This window comes from Chelonia mydas, chromosome 3, assembly GCF_015237465.2.
Source record: "Chelonia mydas isolate rCheMyd1 chromosome 3, rCheMyd1.pri.v2, whole genome shotgun sequence".
Lineage (NCBI taxonomy): Eukaryota > Metazoa > Chordata > Testudines > Cheloniidae > Chelonia > Chelonia mydas.
This window is the reverse complement of record NC_057851.1, coordinates 136202998-136220388: the sequence shown is the minus strand read 5'-3', so window position 1 is coordinate 136220388 and position 17391 is coordinate 136202998. Positions and strand designations below refer to the sequence as shown.

The following is a 17391-nucleotide window of genomic DNA, read 5'->3' as shown; positions in this document are numbered from 1 at the left end:
AAAACACTCCAAAACTTTAGAGCCTACAAGTCCTCTCAGTCCTACTTCTTGTTCAGCCAGTTGCTAAGACAAACATGTTTGTTTACATTTGCAGGAGATAATGCTGCCTGCTTCTTATTTACAATGTCACCTGAAAGTGAGAATAGGCACTCTCATGGCATTGTAGCTGGCATTGCAAGATATTTGTGGCAGATTTGCTAAAGATTCATATGTCCCTTCATGCGTCAACCACCATTCCAGAGGACATGCATCCATGCTGATAACTGGTTCTGCTCGATAACAATCCAAAACAGTGCAGATCAATGCATGTTCATTTTCATCATCTCAGTCAGATGTCACCAGCAGAAGGTTGATTTTCTTTTTTGGTGGTTCAGGTTCTGTAGTTTCCGCAGCGGAGTGTTGGTCTTTTAAGACTTTTGAAAGCATGTTTCACACCCCATCCCGCTCAGATTTCGGAAGGCACTTCAGAGTCTTAAATCTTGAGTCACGTTCCGTAGCTACCTTTAGAAATCTCACATTGGTACCTTCTTTGCGTTTTGTCAAATCTGCAGTGAAAGAGTTCTTAAAACAAACAACATGTGCTGGATCATCATCCATGACTGCTATAACATGAAATATATGGCAGAATGCGGGTAAAACACAGAGCAAGAGACCTACAGTTCTCCCCCAAGGAATTCAGTCACAAATTTAAATAATGCGTTATTTTTTTAACTAGCATCATCAACATGGAAGTATGTCCCCTGGAATGGTGGCCAAAGCATGAAGGGGCATGCGAATGTTTAGCATATCTGGCACGTAAATTCCTTGCACGGTTGGCTACAATAGTGCCATGAGAGTGCCTATTCTCACTTTTTCAGGTGACATTGGAAATAAGAAGAGGGCAGCATTATCTCCTGCAAATGTAAACAAACATGTTTGTCTTAGCAACTGGCTGAACAAGCAGTAGGACTGAGTGGACTTGTAGGTTCTGAACTTTTACATTGTTTTGTTTGAGTGCAGTTATGTAATCTACATTTGTAAGTTGTGCTTTCACGATAAAGAGGCTGCACTACAGTATTTGTATGAGGTGAATTGAAATACTATTTTTACAGTGAAAATATTTGTAAAAGTGAGCACTGGACACTATATTCTGTGTTGTAATTTATATCAATATATTTGAAAATGTAGAAAAACATCCAAAATATTAAATTTCAGTTGGTATTCTATTGTTTAGCAGTGCGATTAAAACTGCTTAATCACAATTAATTTGAGTTAATCACGTGAGTCAACTGTAGTTAATCAACAGCCCTAAAAACTATATAAATCAAAGGCACAGTTGAGATGTTTAATGTATTCTGAAAATGTGATTCAGAATTCACCTTTTGACACCTATTGAAGGCAATGTTTGTGCTTAATGTCATTGGATTATGTCCTGGAAATATTTCCATGAATAATCTTGGAGCTGTAAACAAGTGAAGGAGACCTATTTATTTTGATAGTGTGGTATGTAACACTTACTTGATCTAATAAGAGTCTTAAAGTTTCCAATTTAAAAAAAAAAGTTGCCTTTACAGCATGATTTTATTCTGTTTTTTAGGTAAATACACACACTGCATTGTGAAGTTTGAGTACTCCCCTCTCAGTCGGGTGGAAATAAGCATAGTTTATTTCCAAATGATAAACTGGTCAAATTTAGATACTGACTTTGCTGTAATGGATTAGTTGAATCAAGCTGCAAGGGGGAATATAGGAAACTTAGGACAACAAGAAAATAGCTTTCACAGTCAAATGTAGGTGGTTAAACTTTGTGAAAGACTGAATATATTCTTTGTATTTGTAAATACCTAAAAACTCACCTAATACGGCAAATACATTCAAAGTTGGTGACAAATCTTAATCACAAAATTAAATGTGCAATAGGTGGAGAATAAGATCAACTTGTCTCTGGATTGAGAAAGTTAGCGGGAATATTCCCCAGAAGAAAATAAATTAATGAAACAAAGAAATTTTAATAATGGGTGCTGTATTACAAGAATATTACTAAGGAAAAAGGGATGGGTTATGTGTCCAGGATAAAGTAATTTGGAAGGGAATTATGGGAGGATTGAAGGATAGTCCTTATCTTACTGCTATTCATGAAGCACTTCCTGCTTAACTGTTTAGACATTACATAGAGTAATCTGTAATGAGTATGTAGGGGGTGGGGGGAGAAGTCACAGCATGACAGAAGACTGAAAAATAGAGAGAGAGAGAACCTCAATTATGAGATTTTTGATAATCACCACAGAACTAGTCAGAGGCACCCAGAAGTAAAAGGGCCTCTTGTTTCCTCATCTATCTTGGCAATCCAAAAGTCTTGCCTCCTTAAACTGCTGTAAACTTTTGCAATACAGAGGAATGAAGTCTTTAGCCCTGCAGATTGAATTAAATCATCCTGTAAAAGTTAATAGTGGGAGTTGAAACACTTGGTTTGTTTTTAGTCTAAATTAACTTCATTTTGCGGAAGGAGAAAGAATTTTGAGATTTAAAACCCTTTTGAAGACAGTAAATGTTATTGCAGCTGATTTCACAATATGAGCAATAAGTGCCATTTTACTGTTTGTAAAGCACTTTGAAGGAACAATGCCCAGACTACACAAAAGGAGTTAGGCACCTGGAAAAATGTGATACAAAGGCTGATTTAGGCTGAACAGCAGAGACCTTAGAGCGGTTCACAAAAGCTAGCATGAGATGGAGGGAGCTGCCCAGCCAATGGGAGATGCTGAGTGGGGAGCTGTGATAAGCCCCCACCCTCCCAGTCTCAGATAGGCACCTAAGGCTAGGCTGCAGGAAGGAGCCTATTTCTGCAATTCACAGATGGGAACCCTCCTTGGAGTTAGGTGTCTTATGCCATTTTAGCAAGAAGCCTGGGGTGGGAGATTTGAGGACTTCCATCATAACTTTTATCCCTGTGGTTAGGGTACTCACCTGGGCTGTGGGAAACCCAGGATCACCCCTGCTCTAATGACTATTTATCCATTGTGCAAAAGCTTCAACGCTCCTGCTTGAGGAAGTGCCCACATCAGAATATTCCACAGCCAACAGTTAGAGCAGTAACCTGAGAGCTAGCAAGCCCCAGTTCAGTGACATTCCTACTTGCAGAAGGAGGTGGGACTTGAACTGGGGGAGGGGGGAAGAACTCCTCCATCCCAGGTTGGTGCCCTAACCATTGGGTTAAAGGTTGAGGGAAGGTGCCTTCTCTCTCTCCCACCAATCTTCCCTGGTTCATGAATTATGGTGGGCTGTAGGTGGAAGATAGGTGTCCAGACACCACAGGGACTCAGCAGTGTACATGCCCAGAGGCAGAAAGATAAGTGCCTAGGGATGTTTTACTGCCCAAAAACCCCCAAACTTAAGAGCCAAGTGAGTTTAGGCACCTACAGAGTTTCAGTGGGAGTCTTGTGCATTTCTGTGTTTCCAAAACTGGCACTTAAGTGCCTAGCTCCTTTTGTGCATTCAGGCCAGTTCTGCTAGAGAGAAGGTTGCAGTGGAGCTGTATTGAGCAGCCATCCATCTAGAAAGCCCCAATTGCTGCTGGACTAAGCAATGTGGGGGTTTTGGGGTCCTTCTCTCCATCAAACTCAGTTGCTAAAGCCCCTCACTCTTGTGGGGATGTTGTAGAGAAAGATCTCCTATGTTCACTTCTATTTTCCTGCAGTTTTGACACACTCCCTTGAGCTGCTTCATAGGAGAATGGGGTAAGTAGGCCCTAGCTTAAGCTTTCCATTGATTCCTATGACAGCTGAATTTGTAGCATGGGTGGGTAATGTTAGATTTCAAGAGTATCATATAGTGCAATAAGCCTCCCTGCTCCCTTATTGGTGGAAGAACAATTTAAAAAAAAAAAAAAAAAAAAGGCTGATTATCTTTATTTCACAACCTTTGAGGTTTCTTAAACTGCCAGCCAGCACTGTTGCTTTTCTCACAGCCATGTGGGGCAGGAAAGGGCTGCTAGAGGCCTTTGGTGCTAGGGGAGCTCCCCACTTATACCAGGGGTGGTCTCTGAAATTGTCCTTGCCCTGGAGAGACTATTCTCCCCTTGATGTAACTAAATAAGGATTACTATATTCCCAAGATGCACAGCTAACAAGAACATGCACTGGGAATTAAGTATGTCCATTCCCCACTGTTGACTCTATTGTACAAAGTAATCCATATAGTCATATTCACAGATAAAACTTGATTAAGGTTTCCAAGCAGCATCACCAACTCAAACTACACTGTAAAATGATACAGTATAGCTTAACAGAAGCAGATTTCTGAAAGTCTCATGTAACTAGAATCAACTTCAACGGGTTGCTTTTATTTTCCTAAAGGCCAGCTGAAATACTTCTCTCTCCCAAGCAAGGGCAGGTTATACTTTTTTGGATCAGCAGTGGTTCTCCAGATTGTCAGCGGTCCAGGATCAGTTCTTGGTGTGTATTTATCCTCATCACAGTCTGGAATTAAAAATAAAGCATTTCCTTTCTGAATCCCTATGATCTAAATTCAGGAATACTCAGCATTTTTAAAGCTTTCCTGTTTCCTTATATGATCCCAGCCTCTTTTCCTGGAGTAGCATGTCACCACAACCTGTCTTGTGCTCTCCATGGTTTTGTTGGGGTTTTTTTGGTGGAGGGGTGTGGGGTTTAGCCTCTTTATTTCTATTTTTTTTTTAATTCATTTTTGCTCTTCTTCCCCTTCTTTATGGGAATAGTGCTTGGGGGAGAGGTGTCCACTGGTCACTCTGCAAGACTAGAATTTGTTCTCTCTACTGAGCTGAATGTTGTGAAAGCAGAATTGCAGCTTGGTTGCCAAGCTGCTTTCTATGCTTGTAGCCCTAGATGCATGAGCTATTCTTGTGACTAACTATACTAAGTAAGGAACACCACAAGAGCAAGGATGGAAAGTGGATTTCCAGGAACTGCCTTCAGCGTTATTCACAGCAGCATGTTTGCAGAGACATGTTTAAGGACAGGGAGGATCATACAACTTTCCTTTAAAAAAAAAAAAAAAACACACCTCTTCTCTGCATCTTTATGCTGTTGTTCTCCCCTCAACTAGCCTACTCCAGGGGGGCAATCCTTCTAAACAATCTGTAGTCCACAATAAGCAAGCTGCAGCAAGAGGGAGACCTTGAAGATGTGGTTTAAAAAAAGCCATCCACCGGCCCAACACATAGGCAAGGTGTTACTGTAGGGTAAAAGGAAGGGTTCACTTTCTGCCAATTAAGTGGGCACTTTATCGAGGTAGGGTACCAGAGTAGATAAGGCAATTGGCTGACCTGACAAACTGATCAGAAAAGTTTTACCAATTATCTGCAGAAAAAGTTGAATGATTCTAACTAGTTGGGTGTAGAAGACAGATTGGGCTTTTGAGTGCAGGCCTTTAGCAGAGGTGTCAAGAGGTCCTGTCTGTTTTTTCTTCTGAAGCCAGAAAAATTATTTGGGGGAACTGAAGAGGTTTTTATAATCATGTCAATTTTAATAAAGGGACTTAAGTTTTTCATAGTTAAAACGGAGAAAATAAGTGCCTTGATTTGAAAGTCAGCAACTTCTGCCATATTTTCTCAAATCAAACACTTGAGTGCAGTAGGCAGCCTTTAGGCAAGAGTCTGTGCCTCCTATCATGTTTGTATTGCACAATGTGGAAGCTAGAAGAAATCAATAAGTTGTCTGACCTCATTCTGAGCTATTACTGCTGCCACTTAAACTTGCCAGCTGCCTGTTTCTATCAGCCATATTGACACTGCTCCTTGCTTCATGCTGCACTGCAGTATCTGGCTGCTCTTATGGTTTCATTTTGTTAGGAATCATGTAGGACAAAAAGAATACTATCTCCATAGACTCTGCAGCTGGAATTCAAGCTGAAAGCAATTATCCAAATCAGAACTAGCCATTGAGGCTTAAGAGCCTGTGCCTTCACCAAAGGCACAGCAAATTCAAAGTTGTTGGCCAATGCTTATCAAAGGCACCACTTAGAGGTTGTCTTTGTGGAAAAAAAATCTTCCTTCCCATGGGAGCTGGTCTGTATCTCATAGCTCCTTTCTAAAAACAAGAATAGTAAGTGTCTTTCTGGCATGAAAACTTAAGTATCCAGTGAATTTCCCCTAATACTGGCTTTGGCACATAGAATCATGGATAAGTAACTAAACCAAATTAAGCACATTTAATGCATAATAAAGTTGGACAAAAAGGCACCTTAAACTGGAAATCTTTCTCCCATGCTGCCCCTCTAGTTAGGAGAAGCGCCTTATAAACAGCCACAAAACCAACTCCCTCAAAACCCACCTTAAATACTCTCCTTTCCTATGAAGCTATCAAAAACTTGACAAGGCTAGACTGAAACCATTCCTGTCACACAGATCAGTATTGCCTTATTGTTCCCTTGTATTCCCCATGGCTCTTTCAGTTTCCAGCACTTGTCTGTTACTTAGATCATAAGTTCTTTGGGCCAGGGACTGTCTTTTTGTTCTGGGTTTGTACAGCACCTAGCACAACAGGGTCCTGGTCCATAACTAGGGCTCCTCGGTGCCATGATAAAATTTAATCTTTATTATTTGTATTAACAAACTATACCTACTACACACAGACTGGAAGTGTGACCAGCTGCTTTGTACTTGCTCGCTTCAGTACAGGACTCTCCTTATTTGAGAGGTCTCGTCTGTCAGATATCCCAAAATGAACCAACATGTTCATAGGTTGCACTACACAGTGCTTTAAACGGACTAGATCAAATCAAGTGTCTTCGTAATGTGGTTACTTCTAATAACTTAGGAACCTAAAATTGAACTGCTTGTTGCACCTAATTGCAGTGCATTTGAGCAGCTGCTGTATACAGATTGATATCTAATTATACATGTGATTTGCTGTGTTCCAATTCATTGGTTGCCTTCTTCCTATCTCTTTGGAACTGGACATACTGCAACTGTTCACTTTGGCTCTTCTTTACCTAGTGTAGACAGGACATCTGTCAATTTTTCCCTATCATAAAATGGGGATAATACTTCTCTCTCTCACAGGGATGCTGTAAGGATTAGTTAATCCATTTGAATGTGTTAAACATTTTATAAGGACTATATGTAGACTAGGGTCAATCTTCCTAGAAAAAGCCAAGACTTACATTACTAGTAAAGCCTACTTACCCATATTGTAAAATGGCAGTGCAAATTCTTCTTTGTACATGGTTTGCTTGTACCAGTCGTTAGTTGCCTTCTTTGTTCTTTGAAAAAGGACATACCTCTTAAGAGTTAAATTATCAAAGTCATGTTGGTACTGAGTTTCAACTTCATGCAGCACTGGAGCTGGGTGCAGTTTTATGAAAGGTCTAAATGAAAGGCATAAATAGTTTTGTAATCTCATGCTGACACATGGTATGTGAATAGCACTGACTAACCCTAGGGTAGCCAACAAATGTTCTTTCTAATCTCCTGCTGAAATGGAGCACTCAATATAATGCAGTTATAATCTAATAGGTATTAACAGCATGACTACATACAGTAAAGCTGTCATAATTTAGTATTGTTCAATTGGCTTCACTGCACTTTTGAAATTAGGGAGTGGGTCTGTGAATATTGCAGTTAACCAGTGTAAACTGCATTCATTAATTCTGTTGTAAAAAACCTATTGTTATACTTCAATAAAAAATTCTGCTTTGTTTAGTACCCTGGTTAACAATCTCAGTTGAGAAGCTAAGGATTAAAAGTGCTGGTAAAATGGAGAGTCACCTGCACTTTCTAGTAGCTTTCATTCGGGATTCTCAAACACTGATGAATTAAGATATCACACACAAAAATAGATAGATATGGCCAAGCTGGAAATATAAACCCAATTTCCAGACTCCCAATCCTGTGCTTTGACCAGTAGACCATTTCCTCTCTTCCTGGGTTCTCTTCAAATGTCAAGGTTGAAAAGGAATATCTGCCGGGCACCACGGGAAGTGACTACCACTCCCCATAGTAAACTTGAATGATAAGAATTTCAGAATAAGGTTCTCTTAGGAAAAGTTGTATAAAGCTATTCTCTTACCCTGGAGCTGTTTCAGGCAGGCATACTTTATGTACCCGTCCTAGTTGCCCAGGATAGAACCCTTGAATGTCCTTTCCTTGACGAACAACAGTACTAGTAAGTAATACACACATGCAAAATAAGTGGTGTTGCAGGCGGAAGAGCAGATAACACATATGAGACACAGAATTTCTTGACCCAAGAGTTACAACAGTGAAAGCTACCAGCAGACATTCTGCCCCATGCATTACATTTCATGAGGAATGAAAGCATAAACTGAATCAGTTTGCAAACTGCTTTATCCCATCTTGTAGCACAAAAGCTAGTATGTAGAGTAACTGCAGGACTTATGATATGGGAGTGGCTAGAAACATGGAAGCTGAATCAGGACAGGGTTTGACTTGAGCTGCAGTGGGGACAAGGTAAATTTTTGAAAGGTGCCTAAGTTATTAACTATTCTGAGACAAGGTGGGTAATCTTTTTCGTGAAAGAAAGCCTTCAAGCTTACACAGAGCTCTTCAAGTTTGGAGTGTCACAGCTAAACAGAAGGTTGAACAGATTGTTAAGTGTAAGGAGTTAATTCAAGATGCAAAAGACCATTCAAAATGATGTGGGCAATTAACACTTCTGCAGTTGTAGGACAAAGGAGGGTTGCAGATTGTGGTAATAAGCCATAAATCCAGTACCTTGTAGTCCATGATTTTTAGTGTTTGGCAAAGTTCTGAATTTGAGCCCCCTGGGCTCATCTTTTGTAGGTGTTGTGTAGGTTTCCTTTGAGGAGGAGTATCCGAGGGGTCAGATATAGAGTGATCACTTTGTTCATCCACAGGGGATGGTGTTTTTGTCTTGTCACTTTTCAGTGTGTGCATAGGTGCTAAAATGAAGGCTGCTGGGGGTGCAGCAGCAGCACCCCCTGGCTTGAAGTGATTTCCATCATATACAAGGTTTACATGCTCTCAGCACCCCCACTATACAAATTGTTCCAGCAGCCCTGCATGTATGTCATTTGAGAGTGTAGCAGTTGTCTTGTTTCACCCACATACTTGTAACTGGGGCATCTAGTGCCCTAGATGAAATACACCATGTGTTGTGATAGGCATGTTTAGGACCCATGTATCTTGAAAGGTGTTTCACACTTAATCTGTTCCACTTTGTATTTAGCTGAGACACGGAGTACCTTTCTCAGACTCATAAAAGAGCTCCGTGAAGCTCAAAAGCTTGTCTTTCACCAACAGAAGTTGGTCCAGTAAAAGGTATTACCCCACCTCCCTTGTCTCACTAATATCCTGGGACCAACATGACTACACTAACACTGCGAATATCTTCTGCCAGAAAGAGTGTTCCCCCCCCTCCCCCCACAGCAGGATAGCTACCTTTTGTTAATTATCTCACTATAAAGTGCTAGTGGAGACAACAAACAGGTAGTTTTTAACCTTAATGTAGCTGGGTGAGGTCAACCCAAGAGATGCTTTTGAAAATGTTACCCTTAGTGGGTGGTAAGAATGGCCAGGGGTGGGGAGGGGGAGAGGAGTAGAATAGGCAAGGGGAAAGAAGAACTACATTTTGCATAAATCAATGCTTGGCAAGTTTTACCCAAGGTAAAGTAACATTTTTCTATATGCAGATCCTAACAGAGTGACTGGATTCCTCGGTCCCACCCTGTTAGCTGGTGTGATTCCTTGTATGTTTAATTCCACACTGGACATAAAGGAGGTGGGAATAGTCTGCTTGGCAGATGAATCTAAGATGAAGTAATTCGAAACAAGGACAGTTTTGATCATGTACTGATTATTTAGGAACATAGTTGAAAGAATATAGTAGAATTTGTTAACTGTGAAGTTTTATATGAAAGTTGCACGGATATTAATGGCTTAAAACTGCAGATACAGTATGTAACCTGCAAACAGACTCAATGCTTTTACTTGTAAAATGTGCGTTGGGCAGGCTATTTTGACAAAAATCCTTTCCTAAACCACAAGAAGTTTTAAACAGAATATTTGTACCATTGTTAGGGTTGCCAGCTGTCTAATTGCACAAACCCAAACACCCTTGCCCTGCCCCCTTCTCTGACCCTTCCATGAGGCCACACCCCTGCCTGCCCCTTCTCTGAAGCCACACCCCTGCTCACTCCATCCCCCTCTCTCCATTGCTCGCTCTCCCTCACCAGGCTGGGGCAGGGAGTTGGTGTGGGTGGGGGTGCAGGCTCTGAGAGGGGGCTGAAGGATGGGGCAGGGGTGTAGGAGGGGGTTTGGGCTCCAGCCAGGTGGCGCTTACCTCTGGCTGCTGCCAGAAGCGACTGGCACTCCCTCTGGCTCCTGGGTGGAGGAGTGGCCAGGCAGGTCTGTGTGCTGCAGGCTCTGCCCCTGCAGCTCCCATTGGTCGCAGTTCCTGGCTAATGGGAGCTGTGGAGTTGGTGCTTGGGGTGGGAGCAGTGCACGGAGACCCTGTGGCCATCCTACACTTAAGAGCCAGACATGCCAGCTACTTCTGGGAGCTGTGTGGAGCCAGGGCAAATAGGGAGCCTGCCTTAGCCCCGCTGCACCGCCAACTGGATTTTTGGCATATTAAAAACTCCCGGATTGATTTTAATAGCCACTGGGAGATTGAGGTAGATTCTGGGGACTCTGGGACAATCCAGGAAGGTTGGCCACTGACATCCTGATGTTTTTGCACGTGTGACTTTTCTGTGTCTAGATACTTTACCCTGGAGGGAGGTAGGGTGTAGAATCTATAAATTGACGTAGTCTTATGGCTGTGCACGACATGGAAAAATCCTGGAGGAGATCATAAAAATATTAGATTCTTAATAAGGAGCTTTTGAAATATTTAAAACAATTTGTTTTCAGGGTCAATAATTTAATCTTTGTTAGGGCACAAAAAATTGAAATTAAGATATTGGAAGAAAAGGAATAATTAGGCATTATCTGGAAATATCTGGAGGAAAAATAAGATACTGAAGAACAAAAGCCAAGGCTAGCAAGCAAAGGAATGGTTTTTAAAATGTTGGGCTTGTTTTAAAAGCACAAAAGATCTTCCCCGGTATCATTCTAGGATGCTTCCCTTGGCTACCCAGGTTGTGAGTCTCGCTACCACCTGCCCTTAGCATGAGGAAGTCTTGTCTGTACCTGCCAGGAGTCAGCTCCCTGACTCCACTAGGCACAGGCAACACAAGCACTCTTTCAAGCTCTACTGTCCCTTTGCAGATTAGCGATAGTCTACCCCACTCCCACAACCCAGAGTCCTCTGGGCAGCCCCCCAAGTGCCCAGTCCCTTATTCCCTGGACACTCACAGAATTACCAGATCCTATGCGCCCAAAGAAACAGTATGCTTCAGCTTACCAGCTACACCAAAGGAAGGACAGGCAGGGGAAAAAGGGAGATGGTGTGGCCTGGTATATCAGAGTTATGCACTTGCACTGAGGCTGAGCTGGAAATAGGAGACAGACTTGTTCAAAGTCCCTGGGTGGGGATAAAAAGAACAACGGTGATGTCATGGGTCTACTATAGACCACCTAACCTAGAAGAGGTGAATGAGGCTTTTTTTAAATTACTAACAATCATGCAAAGCACAAGACTTGGAGGGGAAGAGGTGGAAGGAGACTACTCAGACATCTGTTGGGAAAATACAGCAGGGCACAGATTATTCGACTAGGTCTTGGAGTGCATTAGAGACTATTTTTTATCTCAAAAGGTGGAGAAAGCAACTAGGGCAGAGGCTGTTCTAGATTTGTTTGAGAAACAGGGAGGAATTGCTTGAGAATTTAAAAGTGGAAGTCAGGTTGGGTGAAAGTGATCATGAAATGATGAGTTCATGATTCTAAGGGCTGGTAGGAGGGAAAACAGCAGAATAAAGAATGGATTCAAGAAGACAGACTTTAGAAAACTCAGGGAGTTGGTAGGTAAGATATCATGGGAAGTAAGTCTAAAGAGAAAAACAGTTTGAGAGAGTTAGCAGTTTTTCAGAGACATTAAGAGCACAAGAGCAGAACTATCTCCTGGTGTAGGAAAGATTGGAAGTATAGCAAGGGACCACTCTAGCCTAACCAAGAGATCTTCAATGATCTGAAGCTCAAGAAAGAGCTCTACAAAAAGTGATAGGTCAAATTACAAAAGGATGAATATAGAATATAATGGCCATACTAGGTCAGACCAATGGTCCATCTAGCCCAGTATCCTGCCTTCCGACAGTGACCAATGCCAGGTGCTTCAGAGGGAATGAACAGGCAATCAAGTGATCCATCCCCTGTCATCCACTCCCAGCTTCTGGCAATCAGAGGCCTAATAATGCCCAGAGCATAGTGTTGCATCCCTGACCATCTAAGCTAATGGCCATTGATGGATCTATCCTCCATGAACCTAGCCAGTTCTTTTGTGAACCTCATTATAGTTTAGGCCTTCACAACATCCCCTGGCAACAAGTTCAACTGTGTTGTGTGAAGAAGTACTTCCTTTTGTTTTTAAATCTGTTGCCTATTAATTTCATTGGGTGACTCCTAGTTCTTGTGTTATGTAAAGGAGTACATAACTTTCTCCATACCAGTCACAATTTCAGAGAAGAAGTCTATCATATCCCCCAGTCTGCTTTTCAAGCTGACAAGTCCCAGTCTTTTTAATCTCTCCTCATACAGAAGCTGTTCCATGCCCTCAGTCACTGTTGTTGCCCTTCTCTGTACTTTTCCAATTCGAATATTTTTTTGATATGGGTTGACCAGAATTGTATACAGTATTCAAGATGTGGGTGTACCATGGATTTATATAGTGGTATTATGATATTTTCTGTTTTATTATTATCATCTATCCTTTTCCTAATAGGACCTAACATTGTTAGCTTTTGACTGCTACTGCACATTGAGTGGATGTTTTCAGAGAACTGTCCATAATAACTCAAAGATCTCTTTCTGAAGTGGTAGCAGCTCAATTAGATCCCATCATTTTGTATGTATAGTTGGGGTTATGTTTTCCAATAGGCATTATTTTGCACATAAAAAGTCAACATAATCAGGTAGGGACAAGTTTAAAGGAAGGCCAAGGCACAAAATGAGATTAAAACTAGCTACAGTCAAAGGGTAACAAGGAAACATTCTACAAATACATTAGAAGCAAAAGGAAGACCAAGGACAGGGTAGGCCTGTTACTCAATAAGTGGGAAAAGACAATAAAACAGAAAATGTGGAAGTGGCAGAAGTGCTGAATACCTTTGTTTTCACCAAAAAGATTGTTAGTGATCACATGTCTAACATAGTTAACACCAGTGAAAATGAAGTAGGATCTGAGTCTAAAATAGGGAAAGAACAAGTTAAAAATTACTTAGACAAGTAAGAGGTCTTCAAATAGTCAGGGCCTGATGAAATACATCCTAGAGTACTCAAGGAGCTAACTGAGAAGTTATGAGCCATTAGCAATCGTTTTCAAAACCTTATGGAAGGCCAGAGAGATTCCAGAGGACTGGAAGACAGCAAATATAGTGTCAGTCTATAAAGAGGGAAATAAGGACAACCTGGGGAATTAGACCAGTCAGCTTAACTTCAGTACCTGAAAAGATAATGGAGCAAATCTAGCAATTTGCAAACACCTAGAAGATAATAAGGTGATAAGTAACAGTCAACATGTGTTTGTCAAGAACAAATCATGTCAAACCAACTTAATAGCTTTGACAGGGTAATAAGCCTTATGGATAGGGGGCAAGTGGTAGATGTGATCTATCTTGACTTTAGTAAGGCTTTTGACATTGTCTCATGACCTTAAACAAGAGAAATATAGCCTAGATGGATAAGGGGGTGGGGGGGTGCATAACTGGTTGAAAACATTCCCAGAGAGTAATCCATGGTTCACAGTCAAGATGGAAGGGCGTATCAAGTGGGGTTCCACACTGATCTGTCCTGGATCTGGTTCTGTTCAATATCTAAACCATTTATGAAAATAATGGCATAGAGTACACTTAAAGTTTGTGGACAATACTAAGCTGGGAGGGTGTTGCAAGTGCTTTAGAGGACAGGATTAAAATTCAAAATGATTGACAAACTGGAGAAATGGGCGGAAGTAAATAGGATGAAATTTGATAACGAAAAATGCAAGACACTTCACTTAGGAAGAAACAATCACTTGGACATGCAAAATGAGAAATGACTGCCTAGGATGGATTACTGTGGAAAGGAATGTGAGCGTTATAGTGGATCACAAGCTAAATGGCTCAGTGTAACATTGTTGGGGAAACAAGTGCAAACATCATTCTGGGATGTATTAGCAGGAGTGTTGCAAGATAGACAAGTAATTCTTCTGCTCTATTCTGCACTGATATGGTCTCAACCGGAATATTGTGTCCCTTTCTGGATGCCTCATTTCAGGAAAGATGTGGACAATTGGAGAAAGTCCAGAGAAGAGCAACAAAAATGATTTTAAAGGCCTTGAAAACATGACCTATGAGGAAAGATTGAAAAAATTGGGTTTGTTTAGTCCAGAGAAAAGACTGGGGTGAAGACATAAGTTGTCAAATACATAAAAGGGTTGTTATAAGAAGGAAGGAGAAAAATTTCTTATTAATCTCTGAGGATAGGACAAGCAGCAATGGGTTTAAATTGAAGCAAGGGCGGTTTAGGTTGGGCATTAGGAAATACTTCCTAATGGTCAGGGTAGTTAAGCACCGGAACAAACTGCCTAAGGAGGTTGTGGAATCTGTTACTGCAGGTTTTCCAAGAACAGGTTAAACAAACTTCTGACAGGAATGGTCTAGTTATTACTTAGTTCTGCCTTGAGTGCAGGGGACTGAACTAGATGACCTATTGAGGTCCCTTTCAGGCCTATACTTCTACGATCTCTGATCGGTGCTAGCCTACAAAAAGCTAGAAAGGAGACTTGGGGTAAAAGAAACCATCTTGAACAAAGAATCTTTCTAGATTAAATTTTAGATGGATGTATTCACTTTCATTTGCTTGAAACCATCTCTACCTTTCTCTTTTACTTGATATCACTTAATACTGTGGTTCTCAAATTTGTTTGATTGCACTCTCCTACCCCCCCCCCCCCCGCCCCTCTGGGTCTGTAGTGGTTTACACCCATGCCCCTCAGGGTGCCCAGTCAGCAGCTGCTGCTCTTCAACTGCCCAGCTTTGAATGTGTGCAGTAAGGTTCCCCCCCCAAAAGCTTCTCACACATCCCCAGACTACATTCTGCATGCCCCCAAGTTTGAGAATCTCTGACTTAATACATGCTCTTTTGTTAATAAACTGTTTTTATTTTTACTATAATCCAATTCAGTGCTGTGTGAAGGGAAGGGTGTATTTACCTCAGTTAAATTAATAAGCTGTGATATACTGACTTTAACAGAGCAGCAAACTTAATACCTTCTATACATGCACAGTGGTAGGGGCTGGGCACTTCAGAGAAACATTGGAGGAGCTTGGGGGCTGGAGTTCATTGATTACCACGTGCTAGGCAAGGCTTGGTCTGGGAGAGCCTTGAGGAGTTTGCTGGTGAGGAAGAGATTGGCATGGCAGGGAGCTCTCAATCTAATCACCAGCAAAATCTATGCTTGCTGAGGTAAAGAGGTAAAATAGCTCTGGGTAACCCCAGCAGCATGTTACAGCCTTACATGGCACTCTCTTGTGAACTAATATTTAAATACCAGACCCAGGGGATTCCTGTAACCCAGATGCACCCCTGGGGCCCTCTGAGATGGCATCAAGAGGTCCTTGGGTCATGCTATTGCAGATCTTAGAATTCATACAGGTCTTAGAACAGAAATGAATAAAGGAAACTGAGGCAATAATTTAAATATTGTAGCACTGTATTGCGACTCTGAAAGCAGAATTTCATTGTCAGATTCATTTATTAATCAGACCAATCTGCAATTATGGCAAATGTGCCATAATTAAGCAGTAATTTACTCTGTCAGCTAAGGAATGAAATGTGGCTGATTTATACAAACATTGACTCACCAGTATTTGGAAGAGATGGGACAGGTTCTGTATTTTGTTGCCTTTCAATAGCACCAGTGAATTATGCTATGTGGTCTTGCCGTGGCATCTAATTCACTAGAGGGTGTTTTAACCCTGCCGTTTGAGTTAAATGTTAAAACATCTGCCCTGGAAACTACCTTAATCCCAGATTCTTACTCTGGCTACTAGCATGACCTAGCTTTTAAAAAATTACATTGGTAATACTGCATCCTCCTCATTTTAATTATGTTAAGGAATTTTACTTGCTGCTATCCAGCTTAGTGTACAAAAGACTATTTTCAAGCCTTAGTTAATTTTAGTCAATCTTGGAAAATGTAGCTATACAACATATAAATGTGACAACTCCAACACGCACACACAATATGAGCTGTTGAGATTCACTGTTATATTTACCAACATTTCCATATCCCTGTCAGCCAATTCTGCATAACTGTTGTCTTCATTGTCAGCAGCACCAATGTTGCTTTCATCTCCTTTCCCTCCCTCACCACCACTCTCTCCATTTGCAATTATTGTGTGTTTAGCCTTAAGAGTGCTTTCTCCTAAAGCTGCTAGCACATAAATTGTCTTGGTGCTAGAGAGTTAGGTGCTGTTCAGGAGAGAGGGAAGTTTATTTCATCTTAATGACTGGGAGTATTTTAGACTTGGCACTGACAGTTTATCTAGGGGCAGTAATAGTTACTTGTACCTAGAAATCTTCATTCCTGCCATCAAGTTGTTAAAAATTCTGTTCTGTGCACGTTAAGGGCCCTATTTTCAAAATGTGTGCACAGATGCTTGCAAACACATTGTTTAAGCCTGACCACTTGCATGCACAGTGGATGAGTTTTATGTGGGCTGTTTTTATGGGTACAAATGGACAGGTTCAGTAATCTTTGACAAATTGGCCATAGAGTCCCTCCTTGTGCTGAGCTAGGAATGCAGGATTGGCATCACAGGGGTGAAACATTTATACTACAGTAGTGCCATATGGGGCCGCACTGGGCCAGGTGCTGCACAAACATACAAAGACCCAAGCCCTGACCCAAAGAGTTTACAGAGTCTGTAGAGGAGACATTGAAAGGGAGCAAGAAAGGAAACATTATTCCCCTACTACAGATTGGGAATCAAGGCACAGATGAAGTGAGTTGCCCAAGAGTCTCACAAACTATGTAGCAGACTAATAAAATGAATCCAGATCTTCCGAGTCCCAGACCAATGACTTAACCATCTGCTCATTCAACCTCTAATCTAGATCCTCAACCTAAATGATCAACTATTTCTCAGACTACTCCATAAATATTCCTACACACTTTGTTCTTGAAACTAAATTATCTAACTGATTAACAATGAAGGAGTTATTTTTCAAGCAATTAAATTCATTCTGATTCCCAGGATCAATAAAAACTCAAGGAGTTTTTCTTTACTAAAGAGCTTTTCTGGTTCACAAGGGTT

At 41.2% G+C, this 17391-nt stretch overlaps 1 protein-coding gene across 1 annotated transcript in view; it reads right to left on the bottom strand.

The window, feature by feature from the left end:
- Nucleotides 1–312: 312 nt before the first annotated feature.
- Nucleotides 313–17391, bottom strand: part of C3H1orf100 (chromosome 3 C1orf100 homolog) — a 33379-nt gene continuing 16300 nt past the window's right edge. Inside the window, exons 2-5 of the mRNA XM_027820412.3 lie at nucleotides 10707–10777; nucleotides 8025–8117; nucleotides 7142–7323; nucleotides 313–4457 (exon numbers count right to left, since the gene is read on the bottom strand). Coding sequence (XP_027676213.1) covers nucleotides 4321–4457; nucleotides 7142–7323; nucleotides 8025–8117; nucleotides 10707–10768 — 474 coding nt within the window. The 5' untranslated portion in view covers nucleotides 10769–10777 and the 3' untranslated portion in view covers nucleotides 313–4320. The remainder of the gene's footprint in view (nucleotides 4458–7141; nucleotides 7324–8024; nucleotides 8118–10706; nucleotides 10778–17391) is intronic.